Genomic DNA, 12,210 nt, shown 5'->3' on the forward strand with positions numbered 1-12,210 from the left:
GCTTAATATAAATTCATGACCTTGAAGAATGAGCACAGAATCTGTCAGGAGTCAAGGCATCCAGAATTATCTTTTCAAACCTGTCTATGACATGCTCTGAACCTTCTGTCAACTTTGATTTTCCTCTGATTTGGGCACAGAGACTAAGAATTGTGTCTTACAGAGATATTGAAAAACAGTCATGGAAAACATAAAAAATGAACAGTACTGGCTGTCCTGCATGATAACTGCACCATTACTCACAGAAATACTAAATTGTGCACAGTATTTGAATGTGTTGTATAGATGAATGAATGCTTGTTTATTTGGGCTGTATTTTCAGTATGAACTTGCTACACACATATTTAGATTTGTGGTAATTAATAGATTCATAATTATTGACACTAGATCTCAAAATCACTGGCCTCTTACAGAAAATATTGCTCTGGTTATTGGCCTTGCAAACACAGTATAAGGTGAAGTGGAGGCTCTGGAATCTCAGCCACTTCCCTCTCCTTTATCTCAATCACTAAAGGATGTGTTTAGCAGAGAATAGAATAGAATCTTTTAAGAGAGAAGACTATTATTACCACTTCCCTCTCCTTTATCTCAATCACTAAAGGATGTGTTTAGCAGAGAATAGAATAGAATCTTTTAAGAGAGAAGACTATTATTACATATACCATTTAAAAACTCTTTCCCCAGTTGTGGACTTTCTCCTGACTTTTTATTTTGTATACAGGACCTACAAATTTAAACAATTTTCCATAATTTTATTATAATATGGTATTAAATCAATTAAGCAAATAATGATGAAGACAAATTTAAAATTATAGGCATAGGATAAAACACCATGCTTATCTTAGAAGCCAGCAGTTTTCTTTCTAGACTTCAGTACTTTTCTTTAATGTTTTCTATTTTCTTTACACATGCACTTGATTTTTATCTTCCTAACATATATGCATAAATTGCATAAAGCAATAAATTGCATAAATGCATAAAGCAATCAGTATTGAATTATTTACCTTTACATCATTCAAGTCATTTGGAAGTCATTTTACTTGCATTTTTATAATTATGCTTTCATCATTCAACATCGTCATCTAAAGGAAGCCTGATGCAACTCAATTATCAAAAAAACTAAAATATCTGTTTTATCTATTGTTGCTATTCTCTTCAAATTTATGAAGCCTCACTGATTTACCTTTGCATAACTATTACCTTACATCAACACATAGGCTGGATCAGAAATTGCAAGATTGACAGGAATACTAAAGGGAGTTTTTTTACATTTCAGTCAAATAATGCATTTAATCTTCAGATTGAGAGGATAGTTTAATTTTTAAAGTCAAACTCTTTTGCTCATGGTGAATTTGTGCATGACAAATATAAACAACCATTTAAAAACCTGAAGTCTGAACCTATGAACACACCTATATAAAAATTCACTCTTCTCACTGCATCACATCTATATTAAATCAAACTAAATCTGATATGCTCTATCACAGCAGTAATGTCAGAGCTACTCAAAGATAATAGATTCTAAGATTTGCTTATAATTTTTTTATATGTGCAAGACCTTCCATACAGGAAATCCATTGATGGTTTTCCAAAACTTACCAAATCATCAAAGATATCTTTCTGGTGCACATGAATGGTGATTAACGTTTCATATTTTGTCCGCTCCATTCTCGTCAGATTGTGTGTTGCCATGTCAATCAAATCATTTAAAAGTTCCAAGAACTTCTGATTTGTTGTGTGCATTACCTTTTCCACAAGCAAGAATGACCATATTAATACAAACACCATTTGTTCTTCCAATATTTAGAATGTGAATTATTTTTTTTTTAGATTTAAAAATAGCCAGGGTTATAATGTCCATATTCTGCTTTGTATTTTTTAGGCTTGGAATCCTCCAAATTTGGATTTGGAGGCTGCCTTCCATTCATGCATTCTTATCCAACAGAGTACAATGAGGTTATATCTTGATGAACAGGTCACACTGTAAGACTTTATTCCAAGACTCTTGCTCCTTTTACTCTACATTACATTTTCAGCTGACTGCATCCCTGCATATATTCAAAACCATCAGTCAATGATTTTGAGTAGTATATATCAGCTCAAGCTTTAGGGGGAAGAGGAACCTGAAGATCTGTCACGTCCTTTAACCAGAGGAAGGGGGAAACCTACTATAATTTTAGATGCTGATGCTAAAATAATAATTTATTTTGTAGTACTAGATCGGTTACAAAGTTCCATAAATGCTGTCTATACAATACTGACTTACATAAATAGCATCAGCCTCTGCCAGTGATGTTCACAACAAAAAGCACTGAGATTTCTGAAAGGGCAGCTCATTTATACCCCATTCCAAATGTGTGACAGACCAATCACACCAGCTTTCTGTAAAAACATGCAGAGCCTAAAACTCACTCAGTTTGCTGAGAAAAAATTGATAAAAACACTGTTAAAACTAACAGAGAATTAATGAACCTTCCCACCCCCAACACACACATGCAGTTCAATCCAAAAACCACAAAAGTTGTTTTCGTGTTAATGCAAAAGAATCTTTATACTTAGTTATTCTACGAACAAGAGGGCACTAAAATCAGGTTTATGGTCTTTTTAAACTTTGAACAATGCAGAAAATTTAGCAGCACATGGTTTTCTCCATGGTCTAAGCCCTTACTTTCATGCAGTATCAAAGTACAGCATAGAATTTGCCCTGCATTTACGTTTATGGTAGGATGTTGCTACTCATTCTTTGCTCAATCTCACTGTCCTTAATGGTGGTTTGCAACCCTTTAGCTCACATCCTTTCCTTGTTCTTTCATAGATTCACTGTTAGGAATGACACCTTGGTTTTTAACAGCATCTTATCCATGTGCTTGAGATTAAACCAACACCTCCTGAAACGGATTCTATTCTTCCCCTTCCCTAAAAAAAGAGCTCATCAACCGAAGGATGTAATACATTTGGATATAGTACACCAATGTCCACAAAGCACAATTATTTCCCAAATTTCAGGAGCTCTTATTTCTTTCCTAATTTGGTTTTGTGAAAGTAACATGATAAAATTCCCCATATTCCCAAACTAAGAAACTGTCTCTTCCCAAGATGCTTGTCCTAACAAAACAACAGAGAAAATCACAGGATTAGGAACGATTCTAAAGCACATGCTGGGGGGATAATGAGGAGGTGTGACTCCTTAACACATTTTTTATTATTCTGTTTTCCTGGTAGTTTATTTGTTATTCTAGGTAATTAACAAGTACTTTCTGCTTTTTCCTACATGTTACCTTTAATTTTTCACAATATGTACTGTTACAAACAATGCTTTTAATAAATCCCCAAAGACTCATTAAATACTACCTTTTTGTCTGTTTTGGTACTGTTCAGCGCCTTCTCTGCATCTCTGGTCCAGATAATTTGAATTCCCAGAAGCCCTATTTGTGCAGGAAACATTGCCTGAAAGTCATACATCTTAAATTCTGAATCGTTAATGGCCATTGACGCCTGTCTAATGATGGTGTGGATTGTTTTCCTAATCCCATTCAGCAGCTGACCTAACCAGAATTCCACATTGCCCTGAAATAAACAAGAAAGTACTTTCAGAGAATCATTTTATGAATAATTCACAAGAAGCAAGAGCTCTATGTGACTTTTTTCACAGCCTTTCATACTCCCATTTCCATATTTGTTATTCTCTAATCTTTAAAAGATTTCTTTCCTCTTTCTGCTCCACTGCCCTTCTAGAGTTATGTGATGGATTTGGCACTTCACAGCAGCACTGCTGAGAAAACAGGTAAAGCAATCGTTACAAACTGACACAAATGTTCTGTCCCTGCTACTCTTCGCTCTTGCTGTTCACATTGGGAGGTTTTCATTCAGTTAGTAAAATAATAACATGATGCAATACTGTTGGCCTCTAAAACATAAATCTATTTTAAATCAAGACATGAAAAACTGTAATATATACTTTCATTACCTGAGCTAAAACTGGTTCAATAATATTGACCTGTTCTCCTTCTTGAGATTCAAACAATAAAATCTGGTCGTAGTTTTTTTCATTAAATCCCACTCGGTTAACATTGTCAAACAAACTTAACAAATGTGCCTACAATAGAATCAGAAAAAAAGCCTCCATAAAGTGATCTCATATGGCATTCTTACTTTGTCTTTAAATGCTGTATTAGAATACTGTGTAAATCTTTCCATAAGTGAAAGAAATTCTCTCAAATAAACAATAAAATCTGCCAAGGTCTTCACTTGGTGATCTTGACCATAAGAACACTCTTGCTTTACTACTTGTACCTGAATAGTGTGGGAATCAGATGCTTGACCAAGGATTTCCAGGAGAGCAGGGTCAGATACAAAAAAAAATCTTGGAAATATTAATCGCTTTTTTTCCAAATAGCCGGTCAGTGATTTCTGACAGATTTCCAACTGTTCCAGCAAATGTGGTAGCAGCTGTGCCAAAGTCTCATCTCCAACACAGCACTGCACAATGTTTGATGTTTCATGGGCTCTCTGCATAATTCTCTGCCATGATTTATCAATGTTCTGAAATCTTCGGGCTTCCTGAAGTATATGACAAATGCATTAGCTTTTCCTCATGTTTGCCAAATTCTAAAAATTAAGTAATTCTATCAAACAGGGTAACAGTTTAATATCTCCCTTGCTGTTAAAGTCTTCTTTGGAGGACTTATGTATGAATATTAATAGTCATGCTTATTATTGACCAGAGTTCAAATTGCAAGAGAAAGAGTACAATTGGAACAGTTCTGGAAATGTCTTACTTCATGTTGGGCACCAAAATTTTCCACATAAAAGGATTCCAACACACATGAGAAAATTCAAAAAGCAGCTTTCTCAGAACTTATAGGCTTCCTAACAGCAATACACAATGTCATGTAAGCTGCTAGTAGCAACACTTGATGAACAAAACCAGTATACACAGTCTAAAGCTGCCCCACTTGTACACTACAAGTGTTGTAGATGAAGACAAATTCTCAAAGATAAAAAATAAATATTTTTATACACTGGCTATATTAACATTAAAAACTCGTTCTTCACCTACAACAAATGAAATGTTAATGGAATCATAAATTATCTAAGAGCTAGAAGAGATCTCAAAAGAAGATCCAAAGCAATTTGTCTGTCACGAGGCAGGATCATACCCAAAATATCTCTCTGTCTTGTGTTTAGTGATGCTCAGTGATGGAGATTTAGGAGCCTCTCCCGGCAATTTTTGATAGTGGTGACTCTCTTCTAATATCTAAGCTAAATCAGATACTGAAAACAAGGGTTTTTCCTTCCTGTTGAGAACAGCCCTTATATTTTAAAAAACTTATCACTTCTGCACTTCAGTTTTTCCTTTTCTTCAAGTCAAACAAGTCTAGTTTGTTGAATCTTTTCTTGTGCCTCATCTTTCCTGGATAGTTCCTCATTCTTGCAACCTTTTCTATGCTCTCTCAAATTTGTCAGTGTGTTTCTTTCACCAAAACCAGATACAATATTTTAGTTATTGGTTATTGATGTTTATGAATTCTCCCCTTCTTCATTTTGCACACCAGCAAGCTAATACACCTTTTTTGGTAATACTATCAGAGACAATGGCAAAAACCTATCTAGATATATGGCAACTACTGTTTTTCCTCTATCCACAAAGCTCCTTGCCCACTCTAAAAATAAATTAGATTTTTTTTAAAATGTGTTTTGCTCCTAACAAATTCACATTGACTGAACATTATTCATCTTCTTGTTAATTTCCAGATGCTAACAGTTTCTTGTTGCAGTATTCATTACTGCAGAAATTGCAATTAAACTCACTCCTCATTACTCCTCCACCAAGCTGTTCCTTCTCCTTCATCAAAGACAGTCACTACATTGGTTTTTTTTCCAGAATATTGGTTCATGTATCTATCATCCTTGGAAGAAGTAGCTTTAGTACCATTTGTTCATCTGCTCAAGCTGCTTATTGATTCTCTGATAAGCCCTAACAACATAAATATATCTCATGAACAACAACAAAAAAAATTGTAGTTTAAACAATTGAGAAAGCTTTATTTAGCTCACAAAATTAATCTTAATTTGTGATATTGTAAGCTTTAATTATAAAATATGTATCCTGAAATAAATTAATATCTAATAGTTTCCCAATAATAATGGCTTTGTTTAGTTACACTGTTAGACTGAACTGTGGTCTGTTAGTATACTGTATGAAAACTCCTCATTAGGAGACACAACAAAAAGGATGGTTTTTTTCCCTGCTATTTCCCTCCTGTTCAGATCATTCCTTAGCTCTTGTGCAGCTGCTACCTTGGAAGGTCATCACTGCCTTTTGAAGAGGTTGCAGTGGTTCACACAGATTAGCACATGCACAGCTCCCAGGCCTGGCAGCATCTCTCTGTGGGACTTCATTAAACTGAGCCCTAGCAAGTACAGAATTCAAATGCAAAATCTGTCATTCTATTATTACAGCTTATAGGCTATAAACGCGTGCACAGAGGAGGAAAGGGATATTTGTATATATGGCAAAAGCAATAAATCAGTTTCATGCCATTAAGTAGTTCTGAGCCCTGTACTAATTCACTAATATTGCACACTGACAGGAACATTTAAACTTGAATTACAAACAAGTGTGTTCCTATGGGTTTCACCAAGTTCTAAGCAATTTAACCAGACAGATCCTAGTTTGGCAAAGCTTCTCCTGAACTGCTCATGCACAGCCCACAAATCTTATGTAAGTTATATAAACTGGCAAATAAACTCTGTGATGTGGCTAATCTCCTGGTACAACATATTATTATCATACATCAATATACCTGAGGTAGCTGTTTTGCAATGTCTCCACCAACAAACACAGCTTCAAGGTAAATCCAGAGGTTCTGTACAGTAATCCAGTTTTCAATTATCTCTGCAGTGTTGGTCAGCTTCTGAACCCACTGTTGTATAGTGGACTTAAACGGTGCATTATACCTGCATGAACATGAGTTAAAGGGAAGAAGAACCTAAGATAGTAATTGTTTATTCTGAGGGTTGATAAGATTTATACAATATGTACATTTATTAGGTTTTGTACCTGTTGCTCATCAGTGACCCCAGCATCATGAGGCTATCTTCCACCAAAGCTATTTTCTCTGATATATCTGATCCTTTCAGAAGAAGTTCTCCTCGAGCTTTGAATTGGCCAAAACTGAAAGTATGAGTACTCCATTCACTGATGATGTGCTTCAATTTTGCTTCAATTTCCTTTTCTTTGACAGCACTGATGCAGATATCCTGTGTAAAATTAAAATAGTAATTTACATTCATCTAAGGCTATTGTAAAGCACACTTATAAAGACTAATAAAATGTATTGGTTTGATCCAGATCTCAGGGTAAGTTCAGGCTAATGAAAATATATATTTAAACACCTCAAAGTTATTATATTTCAAACAAGATTATATTCTAGTACTACTTGTAACAGGTACATGTAATGGGCTATATCTCATCCTCACTACTGCTAGCATCTTACACACAAAATTCACTGAGGCATTGAATCTGCAGGAAGAATTTTTCTCTCTGTATGTATTAATATTTGAAATCAAATAAACTGACAAAACGGTTTAAAGAAAATAAACACTGCCAATCAAAACCAATAAATATTCTGAGAACAGAGTGTAGACTGACAATGTGCCTGTCTTCTGCTTCTTGAAGACAGTGAGGACAGGACTGTCATAAAGCTGGTTATTGCATCAGAGAGAAAGAGAAGAGGATCAAACACTCAGACTGGATCCCAAAATTCTATTGCAGGTTTAAAGTGTTTCCTGAAGTGTAAGGTGGAACTCCGAACCTTTCATAAGGCTTAAATCCTTGTCCAGGAATTGGGTACAGCAGAGGTTTGATTTCATGGTTTTGCCTTAAAAATGCTCACTTGTGGAACAAGACTAAAGAGAAAAAGTACAGATTTAGCTAAGTGACCATGGAACCAAAGTTAGAAACATTTGGGGTTTTACTTCTTTAGTTTTAGCTATGCTTTGTTCTTGTAAAAGTTAACAAGCATGAAGCTAAGACACTTGCTAGACAACTTCTGTCCCCAAAACAGAGGAGACAATGGCTTTACAGCTTGTGCACATTCCATATGCCTTCTCATCTATCTGTGCTCTTGTGAAGGGTCACTTTTAAAATACAAAACAACTTCATCCTTCTTTAATCCCATATCCTCCTCTTCTACTGTGTTCCAAGTATTTTTAGCACTTAACAGGATCAGTCTTACATCAACTGTTCTTTCTCTCTGGTTAGACATTTAAAGGGAAGAAAAAATATATAAGTAGGCAGACCCTAAATCACAAGCATGACAGAATCACACTACTCTTAAAACAAAAGTCCTCCTATGGAAGGATTAGTGTAATACCATCTACATATTTAAATTTTCACCAGAAAAAAGGGAAATAAACTAACCATCAGTGCCAACATCAATTACCAAATTCCACTTTTTCAAAGGAATTCTTCAACTATACCAAATTTTTAATGTTACAAAGCTGACTAGAAACAGGATTTAAAGAGCACCAGATCACAAGTTAATAATTAGCAAAAAAACCCACAACCAAACCAAACAAAACAGAAAAGTACACATACCTCAATATCTTCTTTATGTTTTAATAAAGGGGCATCCATTACGGTTTTTAAAGTGAAATTTTCCGAGTCAACAGCAAAGTGATGCCCAGTTACTTGTTCAATTTTTTCCCAGTGTCTCAACAACATTGCCTAGAAAAGTCCATAGGGATGAGATTTTTTAAAAATTGTATTAATTTTAGGTCTAGAATGATCACATATTTTGCACTGCATCTGTTAAACAAACAGGAGAGTCTTTACTTCCATTCCATTGAAAGCATTAGTAGTAATTCTAATTACATTACAAAATCTTTTGTTTTATTTTTCTATAACTAAGCCTAACTAGATTTTTTGCTATAAATACAGCTGCTTTTATCTATCAAAAAGAATTATGGAAAGCATCTTGTAGTCAGATAACATGGCCTTCAGTAGAGATTCTCAAGTGTCTCTTATCTCCAAATTATTACGCTGAACATACTTTGTTTTTCATCATTTCAAGCAAAGGACAGCTCTCAGTGAAGTCATCAATTTTTTTTTTTAGGTCTTGAAAAGCTTGCCATTCCTTCAATGCTTTCGGTAACTTTCGGATTCTTTAAAAAGCACAAAAAGAAAGAAGAAATATTTTATTTTTAATAATCACCATCCACCACTAAATAGTACAATACATTGCCATTTTTCAATGAGTTGACCAGTAGACTGCAAATAAAAATCCAGCTGCAAGCTGGTAATATTATATATGGATGGTCATTTGTGACTGCAGGCATGAAATACTGCTAAAGACAGCACAAATTACACTGGAATGGTTTGGTTTCTATTTCAGTTTGAATTAAAGGAAGGTAATTTCATGTGCAAACCCACACCTGAAATTAAGTTCCTGCAGTGTCATTGTTTTAGTAAAATTTGAAAATGCACCTCATCTTGTGAACAGGTAAAATGATTAAACAACATATATTTTCCCAGTAAAATAAAGTACATCCTAAACTATTCTGCTTGCAAAGAGGAAAAAACTTCTGTTTCAATCAAAAAACTCTTAATTCATACCTGGTTTGTATGAAAGATATTCAAAGCAAAATTTCCTTTATGCAAATTTAAAATGAAGAACCTCTTGTACTGTGAATAGTCACAGCTCCTCTCCCTTCTAAACCAGAATTGCCAATTTTCATCTGCCAAAGCTATGGACCAAAGACTGACAGCAGTTCTCTTACAGCTCAGTTCCAGAAACTAAAAGCTGCATAAAACCTCCCCATAACGACAAATTCCTTCAAAAAAGTTCTCCATTTTTCACAGTTCAGAATCAGACAGATCTGTCACACAGTGCTGGAACATGTGCAAATTCTTCACTGCTTGCTGGTGAGAGGCAGATGAACATATGCATCCTGTCATGGCACTACAATAACTGCTACAGTCTTTCATCTTGAATCTAACAGTAGATAGCATTAAATACACTGGAGAAAAGCATTGCAGAATGGAAAATTTATACTCTGCCTTGCATCAAGAAGGCTTTAAGGTGCAGTTCCTGGCTACTTCTATCCTGAGGCATAGCAAGTAACATCTAATAAACTTGTCTAGGCATGGCTATTAGAAATGGGATCTCTCAGCTTGGTAATAAAAATGGCAATCTTTTAAAAAATTCAAATAACTTTGTCCTTTGTCTTAGTCTCAATAATGTCTTCTAAAAGCAAGTTTCATGAGCTGCATATTATGTTAAAAAACTACTCCATTGATCAGGTTTACATTTCTGTCATAAATTTACTGGACATTCTCTATACACTGTATCACAGTAAAATATAAAGGGAAACTTCTCTCCAACTGTTATTATAAACATTTACAATGCTTTCTAAATATTTCTTCTTATAATTTCTTTCTAATTGGATTTATTTTTTCCTAAAGGTTTTTTTTGTACTTTTCATAATTATAAGTTATCTATTATATTATTATTTTTAAAAGGTAGCAAACCAAAATTACATTAAAGAACAATGCATATCTTTGCAACTAGTCTAAAGCAGTAATTTCACTTCTAACATTTCTGCTTCTTTCTTAACACAGCATATCACCTTAGCTATTTCTGTTATGTTCCTGTATGTTGTTTCAATTTCTCTGCCTTTAAAGAGAATAGCTTGATGCAATAATGTTAGCAAACTGCCAAAAGAAGGATAGCATTGGGTTGGACTTTTATTACAATAAAAGCATTTATTACCTATTGCTAGTCACACTGCTCCAAATATAGCTCAACACTTCAGAGGAAAAACAAAAATGTCACACATGAAGTTCAAAGAGAAACACATAAATGAAAACTTTTGCTGTGCAACGGCTTCCTTCAGCGTTCTGGAGAAAGAAGCATGACAACTCCTACAGACCATAAAATTTAATCAACTGCAGAAAAAACTATGATGCAGATTCCAGAATTCTACTAAAATGAGATGAAGACTTACATTGTCCAAATGCAGTTATGTTTCACATACATTCATTTTTACTATTCTTATTTTTTAAAAAGAGGGGTTCAAATTAATGACTAAAAGACAGCTCAGTTTTTTGTGGAAAACATTATTGCTTCAAACTTCATAAATAAGCCCTCAGAATTTAGTGTGGCTATTTACCCTTCTTGAAATAACAATTACAATTTAGACAAATGTGCAGAAGTAAACAATAGGTTCAAAATTCCATGTAATATCATGGACTAAGAATTAATTAGCTGCAAATGAAATCACTGAGAAGGTACCGTAAAAAATCAGCTTTGAAAGTTATTTATGCTTACAATCAGCTTGACACAGGTTTGTGCACCTTGTTTATTGAATAAGCTACAGCCTACCATGTCAATACACCCCAACAAGGCTCAGGTGACTCACAAACCAGCTGCATATTGCACCACAGGGCAGCTGTGCCCAACACGGAGCACAAGATGGACCAATATTCTTCAGCCCCTTGGAGAAATTTTCACCAGCTGATTAAAAAGCAGAGCTAGAAATACAAATGCATGTACTTCAACCAAAACCCAACTTACTTGCTTTGAAAATCCAGGAGCTCACTGTTAAGTTTTTCAATATTTAAATCATTCCAAAGCATTTCATTGTATCTGTCAATACTGGAAGTAACTGTATCATAAAGACTGTAAAGTTTCTGAAGCAAGGTAAGTTCACGTTTAATTCTGTGGAGTTCAGGATACTCTGTTTCAAATTTTAAAATTGGAAATTCATGCATGTTAATTAGGAGTTCATGTCTAATGTATTCATGAACATAAGAATCAATGCATTTCTACTAATGTTATTTAATAAATGAATGAAATCAGACTTGCAGTTTTCTGGATAGTGTCTAGGAAGACAAACTTTTCCACTTATACTATGATTACAACAGATTTTGATGCACAGTAATTATTTAGATAGCTGATTTTTTTTAATCAATATTCTTCTGTAGCAGTAATCTCATAATTGAGCGAAACAATGTTGAAAAGTAGATGAAATGGCAACGAAATACAATATAATTTTAGACAAGAACCTAAATGTCCCCTATGTCAATTTACACTGATTACTTAAGAGGAAGAGTTTGAGGATGATGGGTGTGCATTCTAATGAAATATATAAAATATAATAGACGATAAAAGTGTTTAAAATGGACATCCTTAATATAAATGTTTT

General features: G+C 34.3%; 1 protein-coding gene across 1 annotated transcript in view; it reads right to left on the reverse strand.

Annotated features, from left to right (window-relative positions):
• The window catches only part of LOC134422457 (dynein axonemal heavy chain 5-like), a 150,367-nt gene that overhangs the window by 104,314 nt on the left and 33,843 nt on the right, over window positions 1-12,210 (reverse strand). The window contains exons 31-39 of the mRNA XM_063164536.1: window positions 11,580-11,742; window positions 9,057-9,168; window positions 8,603-8,731; window positions 7,064-7,263; window positions 6,807-6,960; window positions 4,294-4,560; window positions 3,968-4,096; window positions 3,352-3,567; window positions 1,600-1,746 (exon numbers count right to left, since the gene is read on the reverse strand). Coding sequence (XP_063020606.1) covers window positions 1,600-1,746; window positions 3,352-3,567; window positions 3,968-4,096; window positions 4,294-4,560; window positions 6,807-6,960; window positions 7,064-7,263; window positions 8,603-8,731; window positions 9,057-9,168; window positions 11,580-11,742 — 1,517 coding nt within the window. The remainder of the gene's footprint in view (window positions 1-1,599; window positions 1,747-3,351; window positions 3,568-3,967; window positions 4,097-4,293; window positions 4,561-6,806; window positions 6,961-7,063; window positions 7,264-8,602; window positions 8,732-9,056; window positions 9,169-11,579; window positions 11,743-12,210) is intronic.

Source organism: Melospiza melodia, chromosome 1 (assembly GCF_035770615.1).
Source record: "Melospiza melodia melodia isolate bMelMel2 chromosome 1, bMelMel2.pri, whole genome shotgun sequence".
Classification (NCBI taxonomy): domain Eukaryota; kingdom Metazoa; phylum Chordata; class Aves; order Passeriformes; family Passerellidae; genus Melospiza; species Melospiza melodia.